At 39.2% G+C, this 16,345-nt stretch overlaps 1 protein-coding gene across 1 annotated transcript in view; it reads right to left on the bottom strand.

Moving 5' to 3' along the window:
• LOXHD1 (lipoxygenase homology domains 1) overlaps positions 1 to 16,345 on the bottom strand; it is a 186,254-nt gene that overhangs the window by 111,514 nt on the left and 58,395 nt on the right. Inside the window, exons 9-12 of the mRNA XM_037738984.1 lie at positions 10,027 to 10,162; positions 9,306 to 9,466; positions 8,204 to 8,290; positions 7,644 to 7,779 (exon numbers count right to left, since the gene is read on the bottom strand). Coding sequence (XP_037594912.1) covers positions 7,644 to 7,779; positions 8,204 to 8,290; positions 9,306 to 9,466; positions 10,027 to 10,162 — 520 coding nt within the window. The remainder of the gene's footprint in view (positions 1 to 7,643; positions 7,780 to 8,203; positions 8,291 to 9,305; positions 9,467 to 10,026; positions 10,163 to 16,345) is intronic.

Genomic DNA, 16,345 nt, shown 5'->3' with positions numbered 1-16,345 from the left:
AGCAGCAGCAGCAGCAGCAGCAACAGCAGCAGCAGCAGTAGTTGAAGTTGATGTCATAGAGGCAGGGAATCGAGCAATATTTTTACCAGAGCAGTTACAAGAGACTGGGGAAAGGAGCAGGAGGAGAGGATGGGGAGAAGTTGATCAATAGGTACAAAGTTACAATTAAATGACAGAAATAAGTTCTGATGTTCTATTTTACAGTAAAATGACTATAGTTAACAGTAAAGACTTGTATATCACAAAATTGCTAGAAGAAATGTTTTGAACATTCTCGCCATGAAGAAATGATAAGTGCATGATGTGATGGATATGGTAACAACCCTGACTGGATCATGATACAACATATATTTGTCTGAAAACATCAAATTATACCCCATAGATACATACAATTACATCTTGTCAATTAAAATAAAATTCAAAGCTTTTTAAGTGAAAATATAAATTATTATTTTAAAAAACTAGCCACAAAGAAAAGCCAATGCTCAGATGTTTTTACTACTGAATTCTACCAAACACTCAGAGAAGAAATAATACTAATACTTCTCCAATAATTCCAAAAATAGAAGAGGAGGAAACACTTCCCAACTCATTTTCTGAGGTTAGCATTCCCTGGTACTCAGACCAATATCTCTTATGAATATGGATGCAAAAATCCTCAACAAAGTATTCACAAAAAGAATCCAGCAACATATCAAAAGAATTATATACCATGGCAATGTAGCATTTATCCCAGAGATACAAATTTGTTTAACTGCTGAAAATCAATTCATGTAATTTATCATGTTAATAGAATAAAAAGCAAAAATCATATGATGATCTCAATAAATGTAGAAAAAGTATTTGACAAAATCTAACACCCTTTCATAATTTAAAAAAAAACATCAACAAACTAGGAATAAAATGGAACTTCATCAATCCATAAATGTTATCTATAAAATGCTCACAGCTAACATCGTCATTAATCATGAAAGACTGGACTAGATGCCATCCCCTTAAGATCAGAAACAAGTCATCTCTTATATTCAATGTGGTGCTGGAGATTTCAGCCAAGGCAATAGGCAAGCAAATACATAAAAAGATCTAAATTGGAAAGGAAGAAGTATCTTATTCATGGATGACATAACCATGTATTTATAAAATCATAAGGAATCCACTTAAAAACTATTAGAATAAGTGACTTCAGCAAAGTTGTAGAGTACAAGAGCAATATACCAAAATCGACTGTATTTCTATTTTTTTTGCAATGAATAGTCTGAAAATGAAATTAAGAAAATCATTCTATTTGCAATAGCATCAAAAAGAATAAAATATTTAGAAGTAAATTTAAGAAAACAAGTGAAAAACGTACACTCTGAAAACCACAAAATACTGTTGAAAGAAAATAAAGATTTGAATAAATGGAAAAACATCTCATGTTCATGAATTGAAGTCCTAACATTATTAAGAGAGCAATGCTCCCCAAATTGATCTATAGATTCAGTGCAGTCCCTAACAGAACTCAGCTGACTTATTGCAGACATTGACAAGCTGATTCTAAAATTCATATAGAACTGCAAGGAACCCAGAATAGCCAAAAACAACCCTGAGAAGGAATAATCAAGGAGAAGAACAAGTGTTGACAAGGATGTGGAGAAATTGGAACTCTTACACATTACTAATAAGAATTTAAAATGGTACAACTATTTTGAAAAATAGTTTGACAGTTTCTCAAAGTTAACCAAAGAGCTACCATATGACCCAGCAAACTCACTCTTAGGTATATGCCCAAGAGAACTGAAAACATGTCTGCACAAAAACTTGGACATGGATGTTTATGGCAGCATTATTTATAATAACTGAAAAGTGGAAACAACATAAATGGCCATCAACAGTTGAATTTAGTACATCCATACTATGGACTATTATTAAGCAATAAAAAGAAATGAAGTACTGATACATGCTACAATATGGATGACTCTTGAAAACATTATGTTAATTGAAGTAAGCTAAATTTAAAAGGTAACATATTGTATAACTTTCTATATATGAAATATCCAGATGAGGCCAATTTATGGAGACAAAAAGTGGATTAGTGGTTGTCAGAGGCAAAGGGGTAAAGTGGGGAAATGGGTATGACTGCTAATGAGTATGGGGTTCCTTTCTGGGGGAGAAGAAAATGTTCTGGAATTTGATAGTGGTGACGGATGCATAATTTTATCAATACACCAAAAGCCATTGACTTGTACACTTCAAATGGGTAAATTGTACAGCACTTGAATCATGTCTCAATACACCTGCTGCTTTTAAAAATGGACACAATTCATTGGTAGTCCACCGAAAATGAAGACAAAGTATATCTGGAATGAGACAAATCACCAGGAAGTTGAATTCAGTGTACAAATTATTTTTTCAGTAATATGACCATTTTATTTGGAGACATGCAGACATCTGAATAATTAATTTGATCATTAAACACATAAGTACACAAAGATAGAGTGTCTGTGGCAAAAACACTTGTTAGAAGAACAGGCAAATAACGACTGATTGTATATAGAGGCCTGCCTTGAGCAAAGCTGGTATAGGTAGGCATGTAAACCATGAGTTAAGATTGAGGAGAAATCTCCTGCCCACCAATATTGTCTTCTCACAGGGCCACAGTACCTGAAACTTAACCATCATTCTCTTCTCTAATCAACACTTTTAAAATTCAAATACTAAATGCTTTCAATCTTCACCCTTTGTATAAACAAAGTTGATTATGCTGTGTGAAGCTCTCAATGATCCAATGTATCAACAGTGAGAGGAAAGAACAGAGGCTGAAGACTGTGGAAACATGACACAGCAGGGAAAGAAAGCTCTCAACATCAGCCTGGTTTCACTCTTAGTTATGATGAAGGTCAGTTCTGCTTTTTTAGCTGTGACTTTCAGGCAATTCCCAGAAGCAAAATGATAAGGAAATTTAGAAATCCTTTTGCCTGGAAATTCCAGTCCCTTTGGTTCTGAGCTCTGAGGTCCATTTGGTTGGAAGTTCTCAAGGGTGTTGATTCTCTCTAGAAGCCCCTCTGAAACCCCCCCAGCCATGGACGGAAGCTCCTTCCTGGCAAGAAGTCTGTGGACAATTAAAAATAATTATATTGTGAGACATCAGTAGTGAAAGACTTTAAAGAGATGGGTAAGTACAGAGCCTCTTGTACTTTAATTTTAAAATTACAGTTCTGTCTGATTAATAAGAAGCTACGATTTTCAGCACTTGAGTCCACTCATCAGTGGCGTGTAATCACTTCTCTTGGAAGTACAGTGGAGAATGCAGATCTCATTTATTTTACTCTCCCATGTAGCTCCTGAGGGATAGGCAAGGTGGAAATAAATTGTGAGCTGGCATGTGCATTGTCCATATCTCCCCACCTGTGCTAATCAGAACAATCACTCCCAAAAGCCTCTCGGCTCTCAGACATGGCATTAATTGCTTATTTGGCTGGACCTTAATTTGTAAGCAAACCAGAGACACACAACTTTAAACTCAGAGAATTGATTTTAAATTAGTATTTACTCATTTTACGTGAGTCCAAGACTCTCCTCTTAAGGGATTTCCAGGACACCTTACACATTATGCATTTCACACTGGCACCAGCTGGGGAAATGAAGCATTGTCACCAACTCTATTTACTGTTACAAGCATTCCAACCAGAAAAGGAGATATGAGTACTTGCAGAGGTGAGTGAGGACATAGGGGTGTTCCAAGCATTAGATTATTGTTTGTGGGCCATAAAGAGCCATTGAGAAAAATAAATTCAAGTTCGTTTAGGCTCTGAAATACAGTCAGGGACCCCCCAGAAGATATTAAACTGCCTTTATTGCCATGACAGACAGCCCTTCAATCCATACTATCAGCAGAATTATTTTTCTCCTTGAAATGATTTTTTTAATAGCATCACAGAAGACAACAAAAAAATACCAGCTAGGATAGCCCAACAATTGTACACTGTTAAAAATGTTTACAAGCACATTTTATACACGTAATCTGTAGAGATGCTCTTCTTCCCTATCTCCTCCGCCGCCTTCTGACATGGTCTCTCCTTGTCTGTCAAATCCTTCCTCATAGAAGACCTAGCTCAAATGTCACTTCATCTGCAAAGTTTGTTCCAACTTTCTGGACAGGAAGCTTATCTCATCACTACTTCCACAGCATTCATACTTCAAGACCTGTCAGTCCACCTTCAAACTATTTATTGAATTTGTCTTCTCCTCTCTGGTCTATCCAACCCTTGTCTGATTTCAGAACCTCTTTTCCTCCCCACTGGAGGTCTGCATGTAGGTTTGTCCCTCTGATCCATCCTCCACCCACCCATGTCAGCCCCTGACAGACCAGAAAAAATATGGGGAGGAAGAAGTGACAGGAGGTCAAGGGTAAGATGAAGTGTACCAAGGTCACAAAAGTGCTGGGAGGGCAGCAGCTTGAGTCAGAGGGTGCAGTTTGGGTTCAAAGAAGGGTAGCTTCATGGGATGATCCTGAATGAGGTGGCAGGGAAGGGCTGGCTAAGTGGGGTGGGCATGAAGCTGACAGAGTGAGCGAGCACCAGGATGTGGGTGAGTGGGTTTTCTACGTGGACATTGAAAGAAGGCTTTCAATAGAAGAAAGATGAAGGCTCTTACGGTTTAGTATGCATACAAATTATTTGGCATGCTTGATAAAATGCATGTTACCAGAAACAGCCCTCAAAGACACTAATCAGAATAGCTGGTGGTGGGTCCAGGAATCTATATTTCAATAAACACTTCAGGCAGTTTTGATATAGATGGGCCCGTGACTGTAGGAGATGTTGTTTGCTATGAGCTGAATTGAGCCTGTACCGCAAATGGGTCTTTAAGGGAGTAATTAAAATAAAAGGAGATCATATGGGTGGGGCCTAATCCATTATGACTGGTGTATTTATGAGAAGAGGTGATTAGGACGCAAACATGTACATGCACAGAGGAAAGAGGACACAAGAAGACATCTGTCTGCAAGTCAAGGAGAGAGGCCTCAGAAGAAAGCAAACTGCCAACACCTTCATCTTGGACTTCTGGCTTCCAGACTGTGAGACAATAAATGTCTATTATTTAAGCCACCCTGTCTGTGGGACATTGTTTCAGCAACCCTAGCAAACTAATGCACTGTCCCAGGATTGTGGCAGGCCATGGTGGCTAGACACTAACCAAGGGACCCATGACACCATCTTCTATGAAAGAGGAGAAGGGCCAGAGACCAATAGAAGGTGGCATTGGGCTGGGGTAGAAGGCAATATTGGGGAAAAGTGTGGCCCAAGCAGGAATCTGAATGTGCAGAGGGAGTCAGGAGAACACCCCCTTCCTGCCCCACACTTCGTGAGGAGGGAAAATAAGGTTTTTAGAGGAAAGTCATGCTTCACTCAAGGCAAAGAGAAGGTGGAAGTAAAGAAATGCTGGACATTCCAAATTAAAATAGTAGATTTCTCTCTAGAAAGCCTTATCAAAATGGCAATCTACCGGTACTTTTAAAAATTTAACTAAACAAAAAAGATTTCACCAACAAGACTGGGAAAGGAGAGAGTGTAGACAACACAACACAATTTTGGAAGCTGGAGAGCAGCTAGAACAGTGGTAAATGCATTAACACAGCAGTTCTCTAAGTGTGGTTCCCCAGCAGCAGCGCTGATATTACCTATAACTTTGTTAGACAAGCAGATCCTTGGGTCCCACTCCTGACTTACTAAATCAGAAACTCTCCAAGTGGAGCCCAGCAATATCCCCAACAGCAGCATTGATATTACCTATAACTTTGTTAAGACAAGCAGATCCTTGGGTCCCACTCCAGACTTACTAAATCAGAAACTCTCCAAGTGGAGCCCAGCAATATCCCCAACAGCAGCGTTGATATTACCTATAACTTTGTTAAGACAAGCAGATCCTTGGGTCCCACTCCAGACTTACTAAATCAGAAACTCTCCAAGTGGAGCCCAGCAATCTATGATTTTAACAAGCCCTCCTGGGGATAATGCCTGCTGAGGTTTGGGAGTCCCTGACTTAGCAGACCAGAGAGGATTGATCAGAGCTCTCAGTTGCAAAATTCAAGAAAGAATCCTACCAAAAGGCTCAAGAATGGCAGTACTAGATAATGCAGAAATAGAGACAAAGAATCTAAAATCATGAGAATTAGAAATGTTTCAAAAGCAGTTAGGGCCCAAGATCTCTCCCAAGTTCTTTATACCTGCAGGCTCAATTCTGTCATGCAAAGTGGACAGATCAGGTAAGATTACGTGTATTTCTGCCTTGGTGGGCTACACATCAAGTTGGTGCAAAAGTAATTGCAATTTTTGCCATTACCTTTAATATTATATTGAGTCCCAATTTTGAAAATGGGTTATACGTTATCATATTTAGAGAGGTGATTGCCTTGTTCCCAAGGCAGTTATTACTGAATGTAAGAAGGCAGGGTGGTGTTTTGGTATGGCCACGGAGCCAGGAAGTAAGAGACCTTGTTCTAGATCTAACTCTGTCTCTAACTAACTGTGTAACTATGGCAAGAATGTCCTCAGCTCCTTATCTGCATCAGGCTATTTTAAGGGGCTTTGCACACAAATATTCTACAGTCATTTAATTAAGAATGAAGAAGAATCATAAAATAAAAGAAACATGATGCTAATTACAAGCATCGCCTAAGTAGACTAACAGATGAAATGATCTCTTTATAGATATTTGCTGTTTGAGGTTTCTATGTTTATGAGTATTTAACTCTGATCAAACTGTTTCAACAAATATATATAGAGCTTCTACAGGGCTCTGTATATATGCAAGTGCAGTGTTTATAAATAGCATGCAATCACCTTGAAATGACGTGGAGATCTTTAGAAGGGCTACCGGAACTATGGGTGACATTGTTTTCTATATATTTTTACCTTTTTGTAATTTTGCAATACTACTTTCCTGCTTAAAATTTAAGGACCGCCACAAGGATAGTAAATGGGTTAATTAAGAGCATTTCTGATCAATTGTTAATGTCTGTTTGGAATTCTTTATTGAGGGCTACAAAGCTCATTTCAGACTCATGGAAGAGAATGTTGTGATCACTTAGTAATGTCTGCCATGCGAAAAGGACAGGGCATGTGCTCTGTGTTTGCCTGTACTCTGCTTCTATAACCTAGAGGCAAAATGACTTCTTTCCTTTGGCTATTTGAATGTGACTCCTGGATTCCACATTAAAATTTTAGTCCTTTTCCTACTATCCTTAATTAGAGATAGCATACTTACTAGGTAGCAGCCAACTGTGGCTATAGGAACCCAGAAATTGGGGAGCATTTCATACACAAATTAAGGGGAGCAAGAGGATATTTCCTTTCAAGGAGGCTCTGGGGAACTATTGTTCAGGGCAGGTGCTTCTCATCCCCTCAGAAACAACCTGAAGGCCTATAAATCTTCCTTCCCTCCCTCCCCACCACACCAATCATGGTAGAACTCTGGCATCATGACTTGGAGATGGCTTTTCCAAGCCAGTCTTGAGACAGGGGCCTTCCAAATCCACTCTGGCACTCAGAGAGGCCCGAAGATGCATAGCAGACAAGACTCTCAGCGCATAGGTCAGACCCATTGGGACACCACGCAGGAGTTTCACTGCCTCCCAGGATGGAGAGCTTGTCAGTACTTACTGCCCATGATCCTGCACACTGTTGGGCCTTCTGCAGTCATTTCCCTCACTATCTCATTGTCATCCTCATTGGCATCCAGCCAGCGGTTGCAATTGAAGTTATACTTGTCCTTGTTCAGAGTGTTCATCAGGGTCATCTAGAATGAAGTTCTGAGGTGAGCAAGTAGGTGCACCAGGGATGTTCACCCATGCCCTGGAGTCCCCATTCTGCTATCTCATTGCAGAGAAGCCAAGGCTATTTCCTGGAAATAATCCTTGTAGAGGGCAGAGGGCTGGATTAGTATTTCTGGTTCCCTGGACACCCACACTTGCCTAGCATCCAGATGACTAGGGCAGAATGCAAGCCCTCCAAACACCTGAGCATTTTCTTACTCTACTTTGGAAGTCTCTCCACATTAGGAAGTGTCTGTGGCCTATATCCAAATTCAGGTCTCACCATAACCCTTTTCAGTCCCCATTCGCAACAAATACAGAGGCAAATTTGTGTGACAGGGTGGCTGAAAGGGACCATCCTTGTTCCTTTCCCAACAACCTCCCAAACCCCAAGATGGTACATCTCACCCTTTCTAAATGCCATCCAGAACCAGGACTCCTTTTATCATGCCATACTCGAATCTTATAAAACCTGCCAAGATCCGGGAGCTCAATCTATGGTGAGAAACAAAAACATTTGAGTGGGCATAACTGAAGAAATGTGTTTATCCTCATAGCTGATCCACTCTCAGGAGGGTACCTGCTTTGGGCTCTTTCTTCAGCAGTGAGGATGGGTTTGCTTCAATAAAGCCACCCTCACACGTTTTACTTTTCATGACCTTTGTAACCAGTAGCACATGAGGGCAAGACAGTCACACAGAGTGAGGGTTCAGTCTGGGCCAGTGAAACTGAACAAAAATAACTGCCCCACAGTGGGATTCAGACTAAAGAAGATTCTCCAAGCAATAAACTTCCATAACAAAATCTATAGGGCAGCCCTGCAAATTAGCACAGGCCCACAGCCCCAGGACTCTACTGGGCACTGAAACAGACAAAAAGATCAATAAAGCAGCCATGCCCTTTCCCTTGGGGCTCATAGTCTAGCAGGAAAGACAAATACATAAAGAGCAATGAACTGAGTGGTATTACAGAGGTACCAATGGGGTGCTGAGAGGAGAACCTCAAATAACAAATTATTCCTACCTAAAGGTTGAAATAGCACTTCTATTGGGGGAAAAAATCCTTGCTCTAGTTTTATGCATAATGGAAGGTTTTAAAGCTGATTATTTTTTAATGTTCTAAAATTCATACTTTTCATTAAATTTGGTCCTTACTCTCTAAGTCAATTCAGATTGGGCAGTCCAACAGTAAGTGTGCTCAGGGTCTCTGTTCTGCAATGATTCCTCAACTCCTGGTTACTTTAAACCATTCCATACTTGCTTCTTCTCCCAGACTTGGTTCTAGGCTGTTCAATTCATATGAATGGGTCAGATCAAAATTGTAGCCCATTCAACACACTGCTAATAAATCATCAAATTTGTCACCCTTTGCAAAGACCTAATATCTCCATTGTACATTTTTTTCTTCAAACTTGGTCCAAAACCAGGGCTAGAGAACCAGAATTCCCAGGATAAGTGCCCTACTTCCCTTCCTCCTTTATCCCTCCCACCCCGTCACACTCCTCTCCTACCGTAAACTTCTCGATTATGCCGGGTTTGAACCACTTGTTGTTGGGATTCAGGAGAATCTCATCTGTCCGCCCCTTCTGCCCATAAATCTGGATGAAGATGGAAGAGTTGGTACCAGCTTTCTTTAGGTCAGTTGTCCAGACCCACAGGGACCAAGGGAATTCTGCGAGACAGGTCAAATTGCACCATAAACTTCAAGATTTGTACATTACCACAGGGAAAAAGGAAAAATCCACGGTGATCAGGACCGAAAGGCAGGGTATACACAGGTGTGTTCCACTCTCAGAAACCCGTTACGGCCAAATTTAGAAAGCTAAGGATGCCTTGCTATTAAAAATAAGGTGCCATAATGTTCTTTTTAATGGCTAAAGTATATTAGTATGTTTTAAATTGGGGGATGAGTTGACTCTACCCACCCTACATCTGGTACTTTCAGAGTTCACTGTAGTGAATGATTCAGGTTGACACCTAGCCCATCACAGCAGCTTATTCCATTTGGTGACACTGGAGTCAGCCTCGGTGCCAGAGGTGTGACTCTATATGGCCTGTACTTTAAAGAGTGGAGCTGCTTGGTGGTGTTGGGGGAGCTTTTTCCTTCTTTTCTAGAGGAGACTTGAGAAGCAGGAGTGGACTACCCTTATAGCTTTTTCCCAGTGGTCCGACATTCTGGCCTTTGCTGGCCCTGGCTGAGAGGTCCCCGGGTTCTTGGTCTCTTTCACTTACTTTTTAGCCGCTTCTTCCTGAGAGACACCATCTCATAGAGCTGCCTCTCAATCAGCCCATCCGCTTTCTTCTCATCCAGCCAGTTGCTGCAAGGGAAGGTCTGCTGGATGCCAGTGAAGGGGCACAGAATCACCACCTGGGGAGAGTGGAGCACAGTGTCTCCTATACTGAGTCCCCAGTTGGGACTTCTTCACAACATTCAGCAGTCTCCCAGCACCACATTTAGAGACATCTGTATTAGGACTCTCAAGGAATGGCACTTTTTCCATTGTCTAACCCATTAAATCTTAAATCAAGAAATACATCCTCCAAGGAGTCTTCCAAAGTAGGTATTACCCATCTTCCAATTTGCTATTCAAATCTTAAACATTTCCTCTATACACAACACCCTCTTTGGATACCATATTTATTTATGTACATCATAAAATCTCAGTTACTCTGAACCAAATGAACTAGACTACTAGGTTAATTCCCTATAATTTTTCTTGCAGGAAAAAGATAAGTTCCTATGCCAGCTAATTAATATCTGGAATGTAATAGAAAAACCAACTTCTGTCTTTTAGGCTTGATCCTCATTCAACCTTCTCTCCTATACCATCTCTATCTCTATTCAATTCTGAACCCATGGATTTCAAATGCTCACATTATAAATGTTCAAAGGAATACACCTGGCACACTATCAGCAAAGAAATGTTGACTGTCACATTACCGATTTCTAAGCTTTACCTTCTTAACTTGAAAACTAACCTTTTTAACTTGAAAATGAATTCGACCCTCCCATTGGTCAAGGTTTAGACCAACCATTGTCTCGCTGGGTATTTGTTTGTTGTCTACTGTTCACAGTGACAAAAATGGACTGTAACTTCCTTAACTTGAATTCTTGCCCTTAGATATTCCCAGGTAATACTCACCCCATACTCATTATTGACCATTGTGATGAACCTTAACTTATAAGCGACACCAAGGGGAAGGATGCTAAGAGACGGTAAGAGGGGAGTATGTACCCCTTCAACCCCTGAGAGGAATCCTCCTCCCTGGAGATAAATGATGGCTCAGGACCACAGGTAGCAGCCCCCTCAAACATTTAGTCCTCTGACACAAATATATTGGCAATTAATATAATTCATTCCACCTGCATCCAATAGATGAGAAACCTAAGGTCTAGAAAGAAGAATGAAATGCCCAAGTTAGCACATTTAGTGACGGAAGCAGGAATGTAAGTATTCCTGACACCAATTGTCAGTTTGGGATTTTTTCTGCTGATCAGCAAGAACCTCAGAATTTCTATTTATGACTGAGGTCCACTGGGATCCATTGTTGCACTCCACCTTTTACGCTGAAGATTACACATGACCACGTGTTTAGAAGTGGACCTATACAGAGGCAAAGTTGGAGGGCATCCAGACAAGCTGAGGGCACAGGAAGGTATAATTACCAACAATTTATTTACAAGTCTTTCTTTCCTCTCAACAAATCCTGCAGATGTTTCCTTGTTTACTCTCGAATGGTTCTCTCATTGTTAACTGTGTATTGGTTAGTTTTGTCTTTTTAAGAAGTAACAAACTCCTAAAAATCTGAGGTTGTATTTTATCACCCCTGTGGGTCCCCTGAACATAGTTCTAAATATATAGTCAGCGCTTAAAAATCTATGTTAAAAGTTCTGGTTCTGGAAGGTTAAAGGTTAGGTAAGAAAAAATATATAGTATTTTTACTAGAGCTTGTGGTTTTTATCTCAGGATTTTGTTCATTTTATTGTTTTGTTAAATATAACTGTCGTGAGGGTATTTAAAAACTACTTTGTCCTCCCTAATTCATTTTGTGAGACCAACATCATCCTGATACGAAAACCCAGCAGAGACTCAACTAAAAAAGCAACTTCAGGCCAATATCCATGATGAACATTGATGCAAAAATCTTCAATAAAATACTGGCAAACTGAATGCAACAGCACATCAAAAGCTTATTCATCACAATCAAATAGGCTTCATCCTGGAGATGCAAGGCTGGTTCAACATACGCAAGTCCGTAAACATAATCCATCATATAAACAGAACCAAAGACAAAAACCTTCATGCTAAAAACTCTCAATACACTAGGTATTGATGGAATGTATCATAAAATGATAAAAACTATTTGTGACAAACCTACAGCCAATATTATACTGAATGGGCAAAGGCTGGAAGCATTCCCTTTGAAATCAGGAACTAGACAAGGATGTCCTCTCTCACCACTCCTGTTCAATATAGTATTGGAAGTTCTAGCCAGAGCAATTAGGCAAGAAAAAGAAATAAAGAGTATTCAATTAGGAAAGGAGTAAGTCAAACTGTCTCTATTTGCAGATGACATGATTGTATATTTAGAAGACCACATCGTCTCAGCCCAAAATTGTCTCAAACTGATAAGCAACTTCAACAAAGTCTCAGGATACAAAATCAATGTGCAGAAATCACAAGCATTCCTATATAGCAATAACAGAGAGAGAACCAAATCAAGAGCAAACTCCCATTCACAGTTGCTACAAAGAGAATAAAATACCTAGGAATACAACTAACAAAGGATGTAAAGGACCTCTTCAAGGAGAACTACAAACCACTGCTCAAGGAAATAAGAGAGGGCACAAACAGATGGAAAAACATTCCATGCTCATGGTTAGGAAGAATCAATATCGTGAAAATGGCCATACTGCCCAAAGTAATTTATAGATTCAACACTATCCCCATCAAGCTACCAATGATCTTCTTCACAGAACTGGAAAAAACCACTTCAAATTTCATATGGAATCACAAGAGAGCCCGCATAGCCAAGACAATCCTAAGCAAAAAGAACAAAGCTGAAGGCATCACGCTGCCAGACTTCAAACTATATGACAAGGCTACAGTAACCAAAACAGCATGCTACTGGTACCAAAACAGAGACATAGACCAATGGAACAGAACAGAGGCCTCAGAAGCAACACCACATATCTACAACCATCTGATCTTTGACAAACCTGACAAAAATAAGCAATGGGGAAAGGACTCCATGTTTAATAAATGGTGTTGGGAACACTGGCTAAAAATGTGCAGAAAGCAGAAACTGGACCCCTTCCTGTCACCTTACACTAAAATTAACTCCAGATGGATTAAAGATTTAAACATACAACCTAACACCATAAAAACCCTAGAAGAAAATCTAGGCAAAACCATCCAGGACATAGGCATGGGCAAGGACTTCATGACTAAAACACCAAAAGCAAAGGCAAGAAAAGCCAATATAGACAAATGGGTCTAATTAAAATTCAGAGCTTCTGTACAGAAAAAGAAACCATCATTAGAGTGAACCAGCAACCGTGTGAGAAAAAATTTTTGCAGTTTACCCATCTGACAAAGGGCTGATATCCAGAATCTACCAAGAACAAAAACAGTTACACAAGAAAAAAACAAACAAGCCCATTCAAAAGTGGGCGAAGGATATGAGCAGACACTGTTCAAAAGAAGACATACGTGATGCCAACAAACATATGAAAAAATGCTCAGCATCACTGGTCATTAGAGAAATGCAAATCAAAACCACATTGAGATGCCACCTCATGCCAGTTAGAATGGCAATCATTAAAAAATCTGGAGACAACAGATGCTGGAGAGGATGTGGAGAAATAGGAACACTCTTACACAGCTGGTGGGAGTGTAAATTGGTTCAACCATTATGGAAGACAGTGTGGCAATTTCTCACTGTCTAGAAACAGAAATTCCATTTGACTCAGCAATCCCATTACTGGGTATATACGCAAAGAACTATAAATCATTCTACTATAAAGACACATGCACATATATGTTCATTGCAGCCCTGTTTACATTAGCAAAGACTAGGAACCAACCCAAATACCCATCAATGATAGACTGGACAAAGAAAATGTGGCATATATACACCATGGAATACTATGCAACCATAAAAAATGATGAGTTTGTGTCCTTTGTAGGGTCTTGGATGAATCTTGAAACCATCATTCTCAGCAAGCTGACACAAGAACAGAAAACCAAACACCGCATGTTCTCACTCATAGGCAGGTATTGAACAATGAGAACACGTGGACTCAAGGAGAGGAGCATCACACACTGGGGACAGTTGTGGGGGGCTAGGAGAGGGACAGCGGGGAGTGGAAAGGGTGGGGAGGGATAACATGGGGAGAAATGCTGGATATAGTATGCACCTATGCAACAACCCTGCATGACCTGCATACGTATCCCAGAACCTAAAGAAAAAAAAAAAAAAAACTACTTTGTCATTCTCTTTTTAAAAAATTAGTGTAATTCATATATTTAAAATGTTTGCTTCTGGACTAGGTAATCCAGAAACTAGGTTGTCTGAAAAGCCTCTCATCACCACAAAATAGCCGTATGTTACATAGGCAACAGGAAGTATCCCTTTATATACATTGCTGAGCTGCCAGGGGGTTACAGAGAAGCCACAAAAATCAGTAAAATTCAGAGTAAGCAGAAACCCAGAGAGTTGGCAAATGTGAATGCTAAAGTTGGTGCTGCCCTGAAGCAAAAGAAGACAACCTAGGCACTCACAGACCAGGAAATTAATAGCCACTTGAGGAAGCAGGAGACTAGCCATGGGCTTTACAAAATGGGGAATCTAAACTGGAAACACTGAATAAGCAGAAATATTTGAAGGACTGCTCCTTTAGACAAAAGGTAGGTAGGGAAAAATATGCAAAGAGAAACCTACGTTCTTTGTCTTTGCTCCACACAGAAAATAGTAATAGTTTCACCTAAGAAATAGTTACCATACACTTGGTCACAGTCAGGATAAACCGTAATAAATACACATGTAGACATATTGAAAAGAAGCATTAGAATACCAAAAGCAAGATCTTAAGAGCATCAGGATAGAAAAAACAGATAATGGCGATTAGACTAACAGAAGCCAGAAGATATTGGGGAGGAAAACTCAGCATAGAATTTTGTACCCTAAAATTATTTTTCAAGAATGAGAATGATATAAAAAACATTTTTCAAATGAACAAAATCAGAGTTTACCAACAATAAACCTTTACCAAAAGAACTTCTAAAGGGTGTTCTTCCAGAAGAAAATTGACACCAGAAATAAGGTCTTAGATGCAAGAAGTGACAAGCAAACAAACTGGGAAACTTGTAGCTAAATCTGAACAAACAACTCTATAAAACAATGATATCTAATGTGTATATTTTAAAATAATTTAAAATGAAGGTAAAATACTAGGCAAACATAACATGAAGAATTATTACCATTAGAGACTTCTAAGGTCCTTGTATTCGCCAAAAAAGAGTAGAGATACCAACTAAATGTAGGGTTTCCCATATTAAGTATGTATAATAAAATCACTATAAAGGGAAAAAAGGAAATAAGGAAAAACAGTCAACCCAAAATAATTTTAAAAGAAGAAAAAAGAAACAGTAAAAGCAGAACAGATATATCATTAATTACGATAAATGTAAGCAGACTAAATTTGCCAGTTCAGAGGTAAATAGTATCAGATTGGATGAGGGATATAATAATTCTATGCTTAATAACATAAACTACATAAAGCAAAAATTGTTAGTTTTAAATTAGTTAGTTGTAGTACCACTAAAGTGGTAGATATTTCAATAGTGGTAGAGATCACACACACACACACACACACACACACACACACACACGTAGATATTTTAACACATATTTATTAGCAATTAATAGACCAAACAGACAAAATGCTAGTAAGAAAACAAGATTCAAATAACAAAAGTAACAAATCGAATTTAATAAATAAAATTAAATGTTTAAATTCAATTCTTGAGGCAGTACACAAATTGAACATGCACTGTAAATTGCAATACATTTTTGTAGAATGGCATTATATTGACTGTGTTTGCTGAATAAAATGATGTTAAATTTAAAGAATAATAAAACAACACATATTTGGAACCTAAAAGCCATACTTCAAAATAATCAATGAGTCACAAAATAATGAGTTACAAAATAATTTTTAGTGTCATAATAAATAAGAACCAAAACAAGCACAAGCTATTTTTTTAATTGATAAATTGCCTTCCAACAATATTAAAATCCTCTGCTTTTCAATAAACATTGTTAAGTAAATGAAAAGGCAGGGCCAAGCATGATGGCTCACGCCTGTAATCCCAGCAATTTGGGAGGCCAAGGCGGGCAGATCACAAGGTCAAGAGATCAAGACCATCCTGGCCAACATAGTGAAACCCCATCTCTATTAAAATGCAAAAATTAGCTGGGCATCGTGGCGCACAACTGTAGTCCCAGCTACTAGGGAGGCTGCAAGATTCTGTCTCAAAAAAGAAAA

Source organism: Cebus imitator, unplaced genomic scaffold (genome assembly GCF_001604975.1).
Source record: "Cebus imitator isolate Cc_AM_T3 unplaced genomic scaffold, Cebus_imitator-1.0 Scaffold60, whole genome shotgun sequence".
NCBI lineage: Eukaryota > Metazoa > Chordata > Mammalia > Primates > Cebidae > Cebus > Cebus imitator.
The sequence above is the reverse complement of the archived record's forward strand: the minus strand, read 5'-3'. Positions and strand labels throughout refer to the sequence as shown.